We start from the raw sequence: 19,101 nt of genomic DNA, 5'->3' as shown, positions 1-19,101 counted from the left end.
GGCTGATAGTGTTCTTTTTCTTACTGGTGCTGGTTATGTTTGTTGTTAAAATTCTTTGTCCCTCCTGTATCTAAAAATGGCACTGATATCCTTATATATCACACTTGGGTATCTCAGTATCACCCAAGGGGGGTGGGAGAAAAATTTGTACTTGCAGATCTCCCGTACGGTGGCTCAAGCTGGAAATAAAAGTGACTGCTGGATATGCTCTCACAGCCCAGCGCACCTACAACAAGGAATCCCAATGATCGGAGTACCAATATCCCTCCGGCAATGGGGAACAATAAACGGCGGCTTCGTTAGACACTACTCGTTAGCTGCCCATCGGTCCGCTCCTAAAGAATGGAGGGCCGCCCCTGCTAACTGGATAATCTCCCCAAGAGTAGAGGCGCCTTTCTGTTACAGATCCAACAACACCGGAGCTTATAATAAAGCCACACCTGTAGGACACTACCCTCATTGCCTAACTACTCTAGATTATAGCCCCAATAGCACCAGTGGAATCCTGTTGGGTAATGTACCCTCTCTCAATTGTACAGGATTCATGGTCTACAACTTTTCTAAGGAACCTCATGTTGCTCTCATTGCAAACAGATCGGAATTTTACATTGACTCCAATTTTACTTCTTGTAATATATCTCGGTCCAGCAGGATAACAGCTGAACGTGGTCCGTCCTATACGATGCATATTAATCGAAAGTGCCGGATATGGCACAACACCTGTCGAGATTTGAGTACCCTTTCTGCCCCAGGCCTTTACTGGCTCTGCGGAAACAGGGCTCATAAAATCTTGCCCTGGAATTGGGTGGGGGCATGCACTCTTGGACGTGTTATCCCTGGTTTTGAAATGCATAGTACAATATATCTGGAACAAGTAAAAAATTTCAACCATCACATGAAAAGGGCGGTTAACCCCTTAGCTACCAGAAACACAGGGTTCCATCAATTTGTGAGAACCTTCATACCGTGGCTTGGAGTAAGAGAATTGGAACTAGCCATAATTAACATTTCAGCCACAATGGAAGCTATGGGAAATGCCACTGCGGATGCAATTCAGGCTCTGCAAGAAGAGATCTCCCAGATCTCACAAGTAACTATACAACACCGCGTAGCCCTAGATTACCTATTGGTATCCCAGGGAGGAGTATGTGCCTTAGTAAACTCCACCTGTTGTGTCTATGTCAATCAGGACATGCGAATTGAAACTGACATTCGTAAAATCCGAAGTCAGTTAAGGGTCTTACATCAAGTGGCCTCAGAGAATACTGACTGGGGTCTAAAGGAAATGTGGTCTTGGCTAACCTCCTGGCTCCCAGATTTCGGGGCCCTTGGCAAGAAAATCCTGTATGGAATATTGTTTGTCTTGATAGTTCTGATAATGTTTTATGTCTTAGTGCAACTGATCCTCTGCTGCGTGAAAGCCAGCAGGAGAAGCTTTAGCAAGGCAAGAAAACCCACAGCAGAGTCTAGAATAATGGTATTACAAAAGTGTGAGCAGATTGAAAGAAAACATGAAAGGCTGCATGATGAAATAGAGGGGCTCATGAGAATAAAAATTTAAGGCTAAAGTGAGACTAAATAGTCTCAAAGTGGGGGGACTGTGGAATCAGAAAAAATATATGCCTTAAACTTTGACTATTTTAGTTATAAGATGACATAACCGCTTTGTGGAGAATTGCTGGCTCTGTATAGTAGAACAGATAAGAGAAAGTGTTTGTTCTTTGTAACTCCTCTGCAACTGCTTCGCTCACCGCGGCCTTGAAGATAGCAAAAAGTATGTACAACTCTGATTTGCAGGTGCAAGAAGGAGGTTTGTGAACTAACCTCGCCTCCCCCATTAGTTCCCATCCTGATTACAGCAAAGAAATAATGAAGTAATGTTATAGCCGCTTTTCATGCTAATTTCACTATATGATCACGTGAGTTGTAAGCAACTGTTAAAAAGTATATAAGCCTCCTGATTTTGCTCTTGGGGGGGGGACCCCTTCCAAGTGCTTGGGAAATCCATGTCACTTTGGAGTCCCCCCTACAGCTGTAGTTTCTTTTAAATAAAAGCTTCTGCTGACCTGACCCAAAAGTATGCTGCGTGTGTTTCCACGACAGCAGTTTTGGCCCGTCTAACTGCCTCCCTACAAGCACGAGCAGAGGAGGTATATTCATCTTTGGTGATCTCTCCCTGTTTCCACTTTTTATGTGCTCCCTTGTGCTGCTGCTAGTTGTCACTGGGGAATGCCCATGCCACGTGTGCTTTGGTATGTGGCAAATTAACCTGGGTGGGGTAGGGGAGCACTGGGCTGGCCCTAGCAGCCTTACCTGGGGTGCTGGGGGTCTCCTGGGGCTGCAGCAATGGTGATTCTGTTGCACGGAGCGTGGCTGGCAGTGGACTGTGGCTCCAGCTAGCCAGGCTCCACCTTTGGGCAGGGCACACAGTGTCCATGTTCACTGCTTCGTTTTTTTTGCTTTATGGGGGTAAAAAAACCCCTTTGTGCTCCTCCCTTGCAGTGCTGAGAACAACTGAACATGTGGTATGTGGTGCCGCAGACACGTCTGCAGTGCCCCGTACCTCATGGCGGCACTCATCTTGATGTGGCCTTTATGTCCCAAAGCTTGCCTAAAATTTGTCCCACTATCTAGTTGGTCGAAGAAAAATATCACCAAAATGATCTTGCCTGAGTATTTCCTTCACCATCACATCTACACCAACACTTCAACCTGGTTAAGTTTTAGTCATTTACATCTGTGAAGTCCTGTTGAAGGCATCCATGTCCTCAGGGCACTTTTAGACCATAGGATTTGGCCTGCAAACCTACAGGTCTGCTTACAGGTTATCTATTACCTGTTAGCTAGTGTGTGGAGGAGAAAAAGTCTCCATTTAATGGTTAGGTTGAAGGATAACACTGTTGGGCTGAAGGTTAAATTAAAATGTTTGTTTTCAAACTTCAGTTGTTTGTTTGGGGAGTCTTTGAAACAAGCATGGGACCCCTACTATATCATATTTAGTATCCTTTTTTGGAGTAGAACTGTACTTCCAGTTGCATACCAAGTTAACAGGTGCTTATGGAGGGCAACATCCAGTCTTCACTCAACTTCCAGTTTGAGTGGTTTTCTTAACTGAAAGTTCTTTTTATAATGACCAGTTTACACTGTTTATGGTCAGAAAAATAGCTTGCTTTAATTATTTTATGATGGTAGTGCTTAATAGCTTCATTGTTATATAGGGCTCTGTGTGTACATGAGATTTTGTTTTATTTACAGCTTAAATAGATAAAACAGGATATGGTATAAGAAAGGAAGAATTACCATCATTATTTTATGGACATGAAATAGATTAAAAAAACCCACAAATGTGATCTAATCACTTGCCAAAGCCAAAGCTTTGACAGCTCTAAGAATTGTCCCAACTTGATCTGACCATTTTTTGTTTACTTAACAGAACTGGTCCTTGTATATTTTCAGAGTCCTGTTTTCTAGTATGCCAAATTCATTTGACTCCTATTTACATTGTGGAGAGAATGCTGCTATGTGATAAGGGCTATATGAATGTGGGTTTTTTGGCTTGTGCACCAACAACATTTGCAGTTTCAAATGACTTCCTTTCTTATTAGTGATGATATACATGTCAGAAAAAGTTGAGCTTGACTTTCAGATCTCAGGATGAATTAGCAGGGCCTCTAAGAGAAATCATTCTACTTGTACACTTACTGGTTTATACATGGGGAGATGAAACAGATTGAGACACATGTTGTCATTTTTAGCCATTGTTCAAAATAAAATAAAAGTATACCATTGAAGTACAATCTCGATATAAGGTTTATATTATGATACGTTTTTATAGGAGCTTCTAAAAATATTTCCTTTTTTTTTTTTTTTAATAAAAAAACAAGTCCTTCAGAGTCATTGCATTTGACCTGAACATGTAATGTTTTATTTTTTGGTAAAAAGCACAGTAACATATAGGTGATTTTAATATACTCAAGGCTACGTAAACACTCAGATTACCTATATTTTAATGGATTGTAATATTAACTACATTGAAGCACTTGTGCCTACGCTTGTTTTTAATTAAAATAAAGAGTAAGCAATATGTATTTGGCTATTTCTGTGAAACTGTTTATTTAGTTCTTCTGGCATCTTCATTTGCCAACGACACTTTCCTCATAAAGCCACAAATTTAACTAAACACCCTTCAGTGTGCCCTGAAGGCTGTAGGAATCCAGTATCTCCTGCCCTATGTGCACAGTGAACTCCACAGACACACAAAGCCCTTTGAGAACACCTTGTTTTAAGGCCCAACTGTAGATCTTTCACTACATAAATTACTATTTACAGATTTTTATTTCAGATGTTTTGCTGAAACAGGTTTTAAAGGTTGACAGTTTAACTAGTTAGTCAAAAAAAAAAAGGCCTGTTTACAAAGTGGACATTAAAAGGCCTTCACACTTTTACGTTGAGGTTTGTTATAGGTGTACTATTATTCATTTCCAGGGCAAAGTTAAAAATGTTGTTTGTGTATGGAATATAAAAGGACTTTGATTATCTTAAATATTTAACTTGAACTTCCTTGAAAATTAGATGCATTAGTGAATCTCTGAAGGAACAATAAATTAAATTTTCTGCAGAACACTATGATTTTATTGAGTCTGTTTATAATTTATTACATCTGGGTTGAAAATGGAAATAATTAAAATGTTAAATTTATGCATTTGGTAATTATTGCTAAACCTGCTGGATAAATGTGTATAAAAAGTGTGAAATTGGCAGCATGCAGAAGTAATGCATAAGGTCCTGTGTCATTTCTCTATGCTGTTTGTTTATAGGTTTCAGATTATCTTGAAGTTATCAAAGAGCCAATGGACCTTTCAACAGTAATAACCAAAATTGATAAACACAACTATCTAACAGCCAAGGATTTCCTAACAGACATTGATCTCATCTGTAGTAATGCATTAGAGTATAATCCAGACAAAGACCCTGGAGGTAAGGAAATAGCTAACTTTGACTTACCTAAATTTGAAAGCCTGGTTGTTTTGTAAAATTAATGCTTATTATTTGGGCATCTAAATAAACTGCATAAAATAGAAACAGTTGCTTTTCTGAAAAGTCTATGCTTTTAATCTCTTAAGAGACTCTTGAATGGAAAATAAACATTTAAATGAAAATTAACTAGGTGATAAAGTAAGTGTTCAGGACTTTATAAGAGCAGTAGAGGTAAAGTACTTGATGTTAATTTCAGATAATTGCATTCTAAACCTGAGTAGGTTATAAGTGGAAATGAATGGAGTAGATACTGTTTGATTCATGGAGGATCTCTGTCCACATAACAAAAACATCTCTTAACTTGACGGTGTTGTGGATAATCTTACAGCATCTGGCATTGCTAATGTGTTAATGTTTTTGCCTCCAGAGGACCAAATTTATCCACAAAATTAAGAACTCTTCATTTTAGTGTGGAGGGTGAGGAGGCAACGAATAAAATTAATCTTGACCAATTTGATCCATTCCAGTTGATTAGGAAAAATTTGGTTTGCATCTATACCTATTTATATATCTATATCATCTTTATCTATATTTGTATCTAATGGCAGGTTATTCTGTGCTATTAGCTGGATTTAAAAAAATAACACTGGGTGACATTAACCTGAAAGCTGTTCACCTGCAGATATAGCAAATGGCTTCCTCTGTACTGGTTGAGGCTGGATTATTGTGTGCTTGGAAGATGGATGCTTCCAAATCAAAGCATTTGATTTGAAAGCTTCCAAAAGTGCTGGTTATGTGTTAAAGTGAAGAAAGAAATGTCCCATTTATAGATTTGTCCTGAATGTGTGATTCATGGAAAACTGATCCCATCTGCAGATGAAGGACAGTGAATTAAAACTGCTTTCATTAATGCAAAAAACGTTCCTTTCTTTGGAAGGTCCAGTTGTGATTAGTTTAATTAACCACATTTTTCTTTTACCATATGTGTTTCTGAAATGGTTATACGTCTTTTTAATCAACAGTTTTCTTTAGACATCGTAAGAATTTATTTCTGCTCTAGATTTTAAACTACTAGTTTAAGACAGGGGAGAACTCCCAAAGCTCTCAAGTTTTAAATTTACAAATATCAAAAATATCTTTTATACAAATGAAATCATGCATCTCCCTGCCCAATGGGATGTTTTTCCTTCTGTACTCTAAATTCTTTCCAGTAGTATTTTCCCACTGTATTTCTGGCATATTTTTCTGTGCTACAGACAGTTTTTGGAGCACTGGTCCATTTGAAGGTTGATTTTTCAATTACTGTATTTTTAGTTGCTGTGACTCTGGATAGACAGTCTGCAAATTGTTGCAAGTGTTTCAAGATGACTCTGGTAAAAGCCTTGCCTGTGACGCTCAGGAGAGAGATGCTCCTATGGCTCTTGCAGTCACCCTTGTCTCCCTTGTTCTTGTAGCAAGTGTTGATGTTAGCATCACACATGTCCTAAGGTACTTGACCTTCCTTCCAGCAGCGCACTAGGAGTTGATGAAGATGTGGTAGCAGGCTAGCCTTCCCGCACTTGAGAATCTCAGCTGGGATGCCATCGTCCTCTGGTGCTTTTCCGCTTGCTAGAGAGTCTATGGCTCTGCTGAGTTCTCTGGCTGTAGGTTCTTTGTCTAGCTGTGCCAGTACACTTAGAGTTGAAAGTTGATTTAATTCATCTTCTGAAATACTGTTTCATGGGAGTAAAGCTTTAAGTAACGTTCAACCCAGTGTGACATCTGCTTGTTCTTGTCAGTGATTTTTACTTTGCTGTCTCGAGACTTGAGGAGGTCAACTTTAGTGACAGTTGGGCCAAGAGCTTTCTTCAGGCTGTCACTTAACTCACAGGTTTCCTGTGTCCGAGGCAAACCATCTCTTGACATAGGTCAGTCCAGTATTGGTTTGTGCAGCATCTGCCTGTTTTCTGTACCACTGCCCTGGCACGCTTCAGCGTAGCCGTGCAACTTTCTGTTGGATTCCGGTTGTGTTTCAGGTAGGCTGTGTTCTTGGCTTCAACAAGTGGTAGCATCTCTTTTGAGTGTGCCTCAAACCAGTCTTTGACTATTTTTTCCCCCCAAATCCTTCTGTGGCTGTTCTTGGATGACTGCTCTTAGTCCACTCCAAGTTCCTTCAGCATTTGTAGCTGTTGCTTTTGTAGACACAGCTGGCTCAAAGGTCCTTTGAAAGTTGAGGCACTTGCTTTGGCCTTTTGTGCTGTGTATGTTAATTCTTGGCTGACTCTTATGCTTGGCTCTGTGCAGCCTCTTTGGTATCACTTTCACTTTGACAGTAAGGGATGGTTTGTGTCACGATCTGTGTTTTTGATAAGTGCAGGTGTGTAGTACACTGGGCAGGTCTGTCCTGGTGATCACAAGGTCTGATCGATGCCATTGGCCAGATCATGGGTGTCTCCGTGATGCTTTTAGATGCTCTTTATCCACAAAGTAAGTGTTAGTGATACACAGGCGGTTTCAGGTGTAGAGCGCAAGAAGAAGTCCACTTCCTGATGCCATGATGTCCCAGACAGATAGGCACAGATCATGAATCTTGGTCAACTCGAGCATTAAAATCCCCTAGGAGGAGAAGCCTCTTGTTTGATGGTAGATGGTCAGTGACTTGATGATGACATCTCAACGACAGTATGGATTCAGAGTGGGGAGATCAACAGTGGACATGATATTGTTCTTATGCCAGTTGCAAGAAAAATGCAGAGAAAATAAGCCACTGTACGTAGCATTTTTTGACCTGATGAAAGCCTTTGATACTGTCAGCAGAACTGGTAAAAGATCGGCTTCCCCCCGACATTACTCAGCGTGATATGCTCCTTTCATGAAAACATGCAGGCCACTATTCAGTTTGATGGATCAACCTCTGACCTGTTTGGATGAAGAGTGGAGTGAAGCAGGGTTGTGTTCTGGTGCCCAGACTCTTTGGGATTTTCTTTTCTGTGCAGCTGCACTATGCTTTTGATGGCTTGGAGGAAGGCATAGACCATCACACAGGATCAGATGACAAACTCTACAGTCTATCACATCTAAAGGCCAAGACAAAAGTCACGCACATACTTATTAGGGAGCTCCTTTTTGCTGACAATGCTGCGTTCGCCACCTATGAAGAAGGTCAACTACAAATACTATGAAACTACTCATGACTCACCTCTCCCAGGCTTGCAGGATGTTTGGCCTGACCATCAGCATCAAGATGACTGTGGTTCTAGGACAGGGGGTTCACCAGTCACCCTCTATCAGTCTTGACAACACTGCTCTCAAGGCAGTGAACAAGTTCTGCTACCTTGGATCCACAGTGAGCGACAGCTTATCACTGGATGAAGAACTAAATGTGTGCATTGGAAAGGCAACTACCACTTTCAGTAAGTTGTCCATATGAGTCTAGAACAATATAGTACTCATCAAAACTAAGCTGCTTGTGTACAAAGCTTGCTCCCTCAGTGTCCTTGGGTATAACAGTGAGACATGGTCATCATATGCATATCAAGAAAAGCTGAATAGCTTCCACCTATGTCACCTATGGCACATCCTTGACATCAAGTGGTAAGACAGAATCACCAATACAGAGGTCATTGCCAAAGCCAACCTACCAACTGTCACTGTACTACTCAAACAGTGGTACCTATGCTGGCTTGTCATTCTTCACAGGATGGAAGGTGGGTGCATCCTGAAGGACATCCTGTATGGGCAAATTGCAGATGGAGAGAAAAGGGTAGATCAGGTACTTCAAAGACCTCTGTAAGCAGGATGTGAAGGCTTTTGGAATCGACCCAAACCTTTTGGAGGCCTTGGCAGGAGACGGGACAAATTGGTGCTCCCTTATCAATCATGATGAGAAACAGTCACTTGAATTACAATAGAAACGTGACCAAAGGAAACGGGGTGTAACAGGTCGCCCTCCCCACTGCTATCTTTTGCGTTATCTGCACCCTTTGTGGGGCACCCTTGGAGTTTCCTTAAGGTTTCTTGTGTCCCGCTGTCTACTTACCTGCCACGTCTTAAGTTTGAAGCCAGGCAGCGGCTGCAAAACTCCACCGTCCCAGTCCAAAAAAAACCCTCCATGGTCGCGCACCAGGCCACCCTGGCCTTTTAGGATTGCCTTCTCTGTCGCTGGGCCTGTGCACCCTGAATACTGCACCCACACTGGCGCCAGAGTCCCCACATTATAGTGGGGCTCCAATGAGGCCTCCTCCTTCCGCAGTTGCCTCACCCAAATCACTGGTGTTATTCAATAACAAAAAAATACAAACAGTCTGTCCATGGGCTATAACCACCACCAAAAAAAATATGATTAAAGAAGACAGCATGCCAGCTTTCATTTACTCAGGGGTTCGTGCTTCTGCTCCCCCCCGTTGGCTACAGTCCTGGGGTTGCTGCCGCTTCTCCGGGGTCCTCAGTAGTTCCTTTCCTCCAGCCTTTGGACCGCTCACCAAGCTTCTCCATGGAGCTCTTATACGCACTCCTTCCCCTTTGGCTGCTGGCCTTACTGCTGCCCAGCCCAGGGTTTTTACAGTTCTGGCCTGCCCCCTTCCAGTCACCTGACTAGCTGGCCTGGCTCAGCTTTTAACCCTCACCTTGCCAGCATTCTGTGCCCAGAAAGTTCTGGTTTTAAAGGAGCCGACCTGCCTTCTGGTAACAGGGCTAGGGTTCCTTGTTACACGGGGGCTACTGTACTGACAGGCTAACACCATATACACCTGTGACCACTGGGGCAGGACCTACAGGTCTGTTGGTTTTTACATCCAGAAGAGCAAATGCACCACCCATCATTAGAATAGCTGCAATATCTACCATCACTTGCAGATAAACTGATGCCATATACCACATTTTTAGCCATCGCTGTTTGTGCTGAAGCCTAGTCATTTGTATAGGTGTACAGTAGACTCCTGTGCCAATACAGCTATACAAGGATTTGTTCCATTCTGTATAATTTGCAGTCCTTATCATTTCAAATCTTTGCTCTTTAGTGCCAATAACTGATTGACCATTTGTAACTGTGGAGGAGCAAAAGTTCCATAACCACAGTTTCTCAGAGATGCTTTCAACCATCTATCTAATCATGATTTTTTTAGTGCATTTGTTTTTAGTGCTTGGCCTCTTGCTGTTCCTTAATGCTCATGTCATGCAGCAGATATTAATGTCTTCTGTCCTTGATGCAAAGGTGTGTTCAAGCAATTTGTTTATGTACCTTGTGGTCTAAGCTTGTGATGCCTAGGATTTAGCATCACTTGTTTTTTTCCATCTGTCTTCTGGAGCTACTGCTAGTTAATGCCTATGGAAACTAGACTTCACTTTTTCAGATGATGCATTTTGTATCTGTCTAAAAAGCTCCATGATAAAGTGAAACTCATCGTCTTTTAATATTCTCGGTGACTTTCCTATTTAAGGGTTATAGCCGAGTTGGTCTCAGGACATAGGCAGACAGGGTTCTTTGGGCGAATATGATATCTTTTATTAGACCAACTTAAATAGTTGGAAAACATTTTTTAGCAAGCTTTCGGGTTTAAAAACCCTTCGTCAGGCTGAGGAAGTCTGTTGTCAGGCAGAGACTTCCTCAGCTCGACGAAGGGCTTTTAAACCAAAAAGCTTGCTAGAAATGTTTTCCAACTATTTAAGTTGGTCTAATAAAAGATACCATATTCACCGAAAGGACCTTGTCTGCCTATTTCCTTCTTCAAGGAGTTTTAATATTTATCTGTTTATGTTTAAACTTTATGAATTTCATTTACAACATTTTAAGAGATTATTTTGATGAACTCTTAAGAAACCACCAGTGAGTTCTCAGGTATGTCTTACTGGTAAAGAGATAACTATTTCTTAGTTGTGTTGTTCAAGGAAATTGGAACTTAGGATAAAGGTGCAACTCATCAGCAATGCAGTTGTTCCTAGGTCATTTGCATCAGGTAAATTTGGTTAGGTAAAATTGTACATAAAAAACCCAGCCTCCCCAAGTATAGGTTGTGTTGTTCTTGGGACTGTGGAGAATTGGATGACCGCATATCTTATTCATGGGTATGAGTTGCCATTGGCAAAATTCAGACACTGAAGTAAGATTTCACTAGCTAAATTTAGTGAAACCTTGATGAACTAATGGTAGTAGTAGTTTATTATATACTTGTTGTCTTGTTTTAGCAAAAGCTGTTAATGTTATATAAAATTACATAATTTATGGTTTTTAGTAAAAGCATGCAATAAAATTACACATTCTGCCAATTTAAACAAAATTAAAATAGACCATGGGAATGTTACAAAAGATACATTAAATGAATCAATATAAAATAGTAGAGTAAAAAAATTTAGAACAGGGAATTATATTTGCTGTTGACTGTTATTCTTTGTGCCAGTAATGCAGATACACCTAGGGAGTGGAGGACAGGCTGTAAGTTGTTAAAGAGCAGCCAAATTGTTTTTTCCTTTAGTCCCGTATTTAAGATCTTCCACTAATGGAGAGATCCATTCCCTCTTATTTCTTCAAAGAATGAACAAGATCACAAATAGTGATTTTTTTTTTTATTTTTTTTTTTTTTAAGTCATTGGTCATTGGTCTCATTTTTTCTGTGAGAACATATCCTATTTGTAATTGGGGTTCGACACTACTTGCCTGTGACCATTTCAGACCTCATTAGACTGAATTGCAGTCTAATAATGGCCACTAATTGTTTGCAGTTTTATACTTTGGATAGAAAGTTTTATAGACCAAAAGAATGCTATATTAATCTCAAAAAAGGAGCAGTCAAGAAATCTCATTGCTTCCATATCTGTCTGCATGTTGGTATCTTTTAATTCTTGTGGATTAACTACGGACAGTTTGAGTGTAACTGTGTGTGCTAATATTAAAATCACACCTGGGTGCCACAGGATATTCTTGGTTAAGTGGAATTGGGGGTTATAGCTTTCCATTGTGATCAGTGAAGGCGGCCTGGGACATCCTTAGAGGCAGAACTCAAAAAGATTTTTAACAAGAATCTCTCTCAACTGTAGAAGGAAAATGTGCGAGACGTGTACTGCAGTGTTGGGTTGCGGCTAGATGGTAGAACTGTACACACTTAGGGACCTGAGATGAGGAATCCAGCAAGGATGGGGGGGGAAAGTCTCCTTCTCTGCCTCTTGTGACATTAAGTCTGAAATGGCAGTTGAGGTTGAAAGTAGGGCTCTGACCCAGAATGAGGTTGAACAGATTTTTTTTTTCCTCTGGAAGGGGACAAAACATTAAGACTTTGCTGAATCAAGTCCCTTTAGTGCATTGAAACCATATGCAGGCTACAAACCAGAAAGAAACCAGGTTGCCAAAAGGGGCAGTCTGAGGCAATAATCACATGTGCTTTCCAGGAAGATGCTTGCTGCTTTTACTTGCAGCTTGTTACACTGTTTATCCATTCTTTTATCATGGATGGCAGTTTCTATTTGAACATTGTGGCTTCAGGCCAAGCCCCTCCATGGTTGTATGACTGTTGCTGTGTTGTTTCAGGCACTCTTCCTTCTGTGACTGTTTTTCCAAGACGTGGTAGTTTATTAATGTCCATCAGTCATTGTCTTTTTGAAAGGGCAGCTTCTCTAGTCATTGTATTCCAGTAGAAAATTGCTGCTCACACAGCTACTGCATATAAAAGAGTTGCATCACTGATGCCTTCTCTGTTGTGTAGGAATGCATACTGTTCTCTGGCATCCCAGAGACATTGTAGGGATTTCCCATGGTCTTTCTTCCACTGCTTCCCAGCAGTTAAACTGGGACGCTTGCTAATTTATTGGTTCAGAAGTAGATGTAGCTGTTCCTTGCTAATTGTAGTTTTGGGTAGGAATTAAGTTATGTGAATTTCAAGTTATTTTTCATATTCCCTTTAATTGTTATAGATCTCTCTCTGCTCATTTTTCTAGGCATTGTCCTACAGGAATAAAAATACTGCTGAAACGGCACATAATTTTCATTCTGAGTAAGCTCTCAAAGCATATAGTTTGTTAGCCATTCCAGTATTAGGTTTTAATTCAGTAATCTGTCTAGACATCTCTGAGTGTGCACATTCTCAGGCTAGGCACATCACACTTGCCTCTTTGAATTCGGTTGGATTTTTTTTTTTTTTTTAAAGAATGCTACTGTTCCCATTTTACTCTGTTGTTCATTGTTTCTGGTTGCAGGGTTGAAGTACTGAATTAGTTTGTAAGAGCAGCTCAGATGAGCAAGGCAGCAGGCTCAGACAGCAGTCCAAGCTCTCTTTCTCTGTTTTTCTGACACTAGACTATAAAATAATCTAGTGTAGGTTATAGGTTAGATGTCCTTTTTTTCCTCCCTCATTTCTTTTACTGTGGAACGTTCAAGAGGACATGGAAGAATGGCAGTTGTGTATGATATACAAGAAAAAGTTAGGAACTTTTAATAGGGAAATTATTATTCACCTCGGACTATAAAGGCTCAAGAGTAGGAATCCAGTCAGAGAATTTCTTGAGAAGAGCTGTGTTACTGTGGTGTAATTTTTCTCTTTTGGAAACTAATATTCTGCCATTGATTTGTGCATTGTGCTCTTTTACTGTTAGGCCTTAATACTGCTATATATTAATCTGGTTTATGATAAAACTCCCACTGTGTATAGTTCAGTGGTATAATGATGCTTCAAACCAGGATAGATGTTTCCATCCTGCTCATTCTCCACAAAAATATTAATTTGCCTATTTTTGTAATATCATAATGATCATAGGATAATAGGAAAGGAGAGCTAGAAGGGACCTCATGAGGTCATCTAGTCTAGCTCCCTGCTCAAGGCAGGATCATTCCCTGACTAAACCATCCCATCCAAGTGTCTGTCCAATCTGCTCTGGAAAATTTCCAGGGATGGACATTCCATAACTTCTCTAGCTAGCCTGTTTCAATGATTGATCACCTTCATAGTCAGAAAGATCCTAATTGCCAACCAAAATTTTCCCTGCTAAAGCTGGAGGCCATTGTTCCTAGTCCTGTCCCTATGGCCACAGAGAAAAACGCATCTCCATCTTCTCTGTAATCACCCAACCCATCAGTGTTTGGTCAAAATAAGTATTAAAAAGTCCTGGATTGAATCAAAGGCAGCCCAGCTGTTCAACTAAATGTGTATTGTATAAGGATCATCTCCATTATATAAGAACCACACAAGCACAAAGTAAACCATACAGAGCAGCCTGAAAGTAATACGGTCCATTGAAATGGCAGTGCAATTGCACCAGGGGAATGTAATTTCCTAGAGTTTTCCCATGCTCTGTTCAAGCAAATATGATTGGGGGATGTTTCAGTGTTTTCAACGAAACATGATGAATTATCAAATTAGGGCAAATAATGCAGAATTTATGAGCCTCTTTTTTTCACTCCCTTCCTACAGATATTTAAGCTTTGAGAATTTTGCCTACTTCTCCTTCCCTCTCTCAAATCTAGTTTTAGACTCATTGTTGGACTAAATTCTACTTTCTGTAGAGAAGTGTAAATTCAAAGTAAATCAGTTGAATTCAGTACCTTTGTGAATGAGCCTCAGTAGAACCGAGATCAAAACATGGCCTGTTGATCATCAGAACTGAATATATGTAACAAATACACTTAAGAAATAAACAGTTTTCAGTTGTAAACTACACAGCATAAATGTAAGTAGTATACTGTATAGTATTCAGAATGGAAAGTTTGAACTGTCTTTCCAAATAAACTGAATAGGGGAAGGGGAAAAAAATATCAAGCATTACTTCTGGTTCAGCATGGCTCACTTTGAGCCTAAATCGAACAAGGGGAAAAGAACTGCCCATCTTGAAATCGTGTACAGGGTCCCCTTCGCCTAGCCTAACACAGGATTATCTTAGCCTTCAGTTAAGACAGAAAAAGCATGAAGAGTACCTATCTACCTCTTGGGTTCACTTTTTTTAGGGACTCAAGCAAAGTAGAATAGGATCCCACTCTAGTCCCTGGCAGATATTAACATAATGGCGCCGTTAGGATCTGAGGAATTTTATTCCCTGTCCACAAAATTGTGTCCTGTTATGCCAGATGTGCTAATTTAAGCACTAACCAGTACATTATATGTTTTATTTTTGAAATAATGATACCATCCAGAAATAGTAATTCCAGATGGATTATTGGCAACCTAACATGTTTGCATTAAAAGCAAAGAAATCACTTGGTAGAAACAGTGTTGTATTTGGCTGAGTTAAGCACAATCCATATTGCAGGTCTTCATTCCTACAGTGTTAACTGTTACATCACAATTCATTTTTGAACTAGCTGGTGTTGGAACACTTTCTGTTGTACATCTCAGACTAGTGGAAACAAATAATCCCATGGGAAATGTTCTTATGATCCTAATACTTATGCCTCCAATTTGGCTCATGGGGAATTCTTAGCGTCATATTCCCCCAAAACTGATGAAATTGCAGAAATTCTCACAGACACCAAGGAAAGAACGGTCAGTATTAGGAGCAAAATAGACAATTTAAACACAATTTTGGATCTGTACAAGGTTGTTTTTTTTTCTTTTTAAAAACAAAAAAACTGTTGACTGAGACACAGAAATGGATGAATGATATGGAACACTACTAAAAGCCTTAACTATCAACACCAGGCTCCTGAAGCTTTTACAGATTGGATTTAGGATTAAATAATTTATATAAAATTTTTTGAAGGAGTAAGAGTTCAGTAATCCCTTGTGATTTTTAAAGTAGTTCTGATTAAATTTCCATTAAGGCAGCTAGAGCAGTAACACTTTAGTTAACACTCTCCAAACTGTTTCCATTGCTTCCTTCTTCATTGAGTAGTAGGCAGACTAGTGAGAGATGCTGCAGGATGTCCTTTCTTCCTCTGGGACTCTGCATTGCCTTGAGCTGGGGTGAAGCAGTAGTGCTTTTCCCCCCACTCCTGATATTTTGCTGGGAATTTTGGTGATGGAGGTTCTAGGATTCCACAGTGTCTCTGTAGGCTCCTTTCTGGATGAAATCTAAAAACTTCGTAAGAAATGAATCTATTCAGCTCTTTTTAATTTGGTTAGAAATGCTACCATTGATAAACTCAAAGTAGTAATTTTTACATCGTAATGCTGTATTGTCCAACTGTTAAGTAGTCGTTTTTGAACTTTTATACGGTCCATATACTGAAGGTTGTGTATTTTCTCACATGCCCCCAAATATGATGCATACCTTGTTTTAGGAAGGCAGAATGAAGAAAATAAGTTTCTCCCCCAGAGTTGTGGCAGAAGCTGATGGCATGGAGCAACTCGTTTGTCCTCAGCCAGCTCTGGCCCTTTCAGGCAAAAGCTAGTTTTAACCCTCTCTCAGCTGCTGGTGAATTGGCAGCAGCTTTTGGCATTACAGCAGCTCTGTGCTTTAGTTCTGCTTAGAAATTAGTGTCTCCGCACCTCAGTTTTGTAGGGCTGATTTTTTGGGAAAGAGGTTTGTACACTCTTTGAGTAAATACAGTATTTAAAAGTCAGGAGAGGGGCTGAATTGTGATATATACTTGATATGCAGGTTTTCTTATCCAGTGTGGTCATTCCCTGTCTTCATTTTCATACATTTGTTTCGTTTCTTTCATTTTTCTCTTTCTTTCTGAAAAAACATGTGCTCCTAAAGTATGTATAGAGGCAAAAGTATGTCCGTAAACATAAGTAAAACTAACAGATTTTATATTAACTTGCTTTATAGATAAAATAATTAGACACAGAGCTTGTACCTTAAAGGATACAGCACATGCCATAATTGCTGCTGAGTTGGATCCAGAATTTAATAAAATGTGTGAAGAAATCAAGGAAGCAAGAAGAAAAAGAGGTATGATTTAATTTTTTCTAAAGGTATGTGTCAATGCGAAGTAATCACAAAGATTTTAACTAGACATGGAAAAAAATAAAAAGTATAAATTTATAGAAAAATTAAAGTAGCTATACAGGAAAATTGGGTTTTCTAGAATACCTAGCAGTGGAAGAAGACATAAAAAGTATTACTGAATATAATAGAATGATTAATCCTTGGAACATCACAGTACCTGGCTAAAAACTGTACAAGAAGGAGAGATTAAATAAAGTCATGGTGCACTTGGTGCTCTACCAAAAAGATTTCTTAAAATGTAGTGGAATAAAAATTCTGAGCAGAGAGCCTGGCTATTGAAACTATTGATTCAAATCCCAGACAGTAAGAGTGCAGATACACAGATGGTTGTGCCATTGGCCTCTGATTCAAGAAAAGCATATTGGGTGCAGAGTTTTGAGAGGGGTCACACTGTCTTCACTCTCACAGAACATGATAATGAGGGACATTGATCCACATCAGAACTTCACAAATTTGTCAATGGCCAAAGAAGCAGTTTCTTAACATTTTAAACATTAGCTTCTCAAAGTACCTAGTGCACAAAGGAAGAGAGGCAGATGAGGTTCTCTGGGTAGATAGATGTGTGATGTCTTTTATTAGACCAAGTGACTAGTTGGAAAATTTCTTTGCAAGCTTTTGGGTACAATCACCCTTCTTCAAGCATAGGGAATGTCTGCTGTTCTGAGATCTCCAAGGAATGAAAGAAGCTAAAAGTGTGACAGGATGACCTTCTATCCTTGTCTTCCTAATTTACAGCTTTTGTCTTTTTCACAGACTAGCCTTTTTTTCTACCTTGGAAAACTCAAGTACAGTAGAATCTCCCCCATTTACCTTTCCCATTTTCCCCCCTTGTTCCCCCCCACTTTTGTTTTCCTAATTTCCACCTATTTACATTCTCACTGACATCCTGTCACACTTTTAGCTTCTTTCATTCCTTGGAGATCTCAGAACAGCAGAGACTCCCTATGCTTGAAGAAGGGTGATTGTGGCCAAAAGCTTGCAAAGAACTTTTTTCCAACTACTCAATTGGTGTAATAAAAGATATTGCATCTACCCAGAGAACCTTGCCTGCCTGTGTCCTTAGTTGAACACAGCTACAACCAAAAACCCAGCAAAGGAAAAGAGCCCATTTTCTCCTTAATTCACAGCGATCGCAATATATTTGATGTGCTACTGCGAGTCAAAGAAAGGTATTAAAATTACTTACAGTGACTTTAGGGAAGTTTTAGGTTAGATATAAGAGAGAATTTTCTCACTAGGAGGGTAGTAATACACTGGAACAGGTTACCCAGAGAGGTGGAGGAAGGTCTGTCCTTGGGGATTTTCAAAACCCAGCTAGACAAAGCTTTGGCTGGGATGATCTAGTTGGTGCTGGTCCTGCATTGAGCATGGGATTGGACTAGATGTCTTCCTGAGGTCCCTTCCAACCCTAACTTTCTATGACTCTACATTTTAGATGTGGAGATTTCAAAAAGCCCATTCAAAAAGACCCTGAAATCTAAAGTAAATAAAATTAATTCTTAATTTGTCATGAATATTACTTAAGAATGATTCAGAGATTATAAGGCTAGAAGGGATCATTTTGTTCATCCAACTTGACCCGCTTCATGAGACAGCTTACCCAAAACTGATCATGAAGTTTAGGACACCACCCGAGCTTGATTTGAAGTTCTGGAGAATCTACTTCATTCCTTTGAGTTGTTTCAGTGATTAATTGTTTTGTGTAAAAAGGCCTGTCTTTAGAAATCTGTTTTTCCTATCTCCATTAGATGTTATTAGATTGTGTTCCTCACAATCTAATAAATAATAACATTTAATAAAATAATACGTAAAATAAAATATAATAATAATAAATATATAATAGGGACTTCCAGACTGTGATCAATTCACCTCTTAACCTTACTTCTCTTTGATAACTTTATAGATTAATCTCCTTATGTCTTTTACTATTGAGGCATATTTTCTAATACATTGATAATTCTTCTGGCTGTTGGAACCCTTTCTGGTTTTTCAGCATAACCCTTCCGAATTGTGGCCACCAGAACTTGACACAGTCTTTTAAAGTTCCCTGTGATATTCCTTTTTATATGTACTAGGATGATGTTAGACATTTTCTCCAGTGTCCTGCTTGGAGTTCAGGTAATTTAGTCTTCAGACCTCTGGTGTTTTCAGTGGTTTACCTTAAGGCTGTCCAACTTATGGGCACCCCGGGGCTGAATACCACATGGGCCACAGACTGCGGCTGCATTTGGCATGGGTGGGTCTGTCCGTCCTCTGCTGCCCGCCTCCCCCCCC

General features: G+C 39.9%; 1 protein-coding gene across 1 annotated transcript in view; it reads left to right on the top strand.

The window, feature by feature from the left end:
• Positions 1-19,101, top strand: part of ATAD2B (ATPase family, AAA domain containing 2B) — a 119,422-nt gene that overhangs the window by 69,910 nt on the left and 30,411 nt on the right. Inside the window, exons 22-23 of the mRNA XM_006025400.3 lie at positions 4,818-4,977; positions 16,648-16,770. Of these exons, the coding sequence (XP_006025462.2) occupies positions 4,818-4,977; positions 16,648-16,770 (283 nt within the window). The remainder of the gene's footprint in view (positions 1-4,817; positions 4,978-16,647; positions 16,771-19,101) is intronic.

This window comes from Alligator sinensis, unplaced genomic scaffold (genome assembly GCF_000455745.1).
Source record: "Alligator sinensis unplaced genomic scaffold, ASM45574v1 scaffold780_1, whole genome shotgun sequence".
Classification (NCBI taxonomy): Eukaryota; Metazoa; Chordata; order Crocodylia; family Alligatoridae; genus Alligator; species Alligator sinensis.
This window is presented reverse-complemented; position numbering and strand designations above follow the sequence as displayed.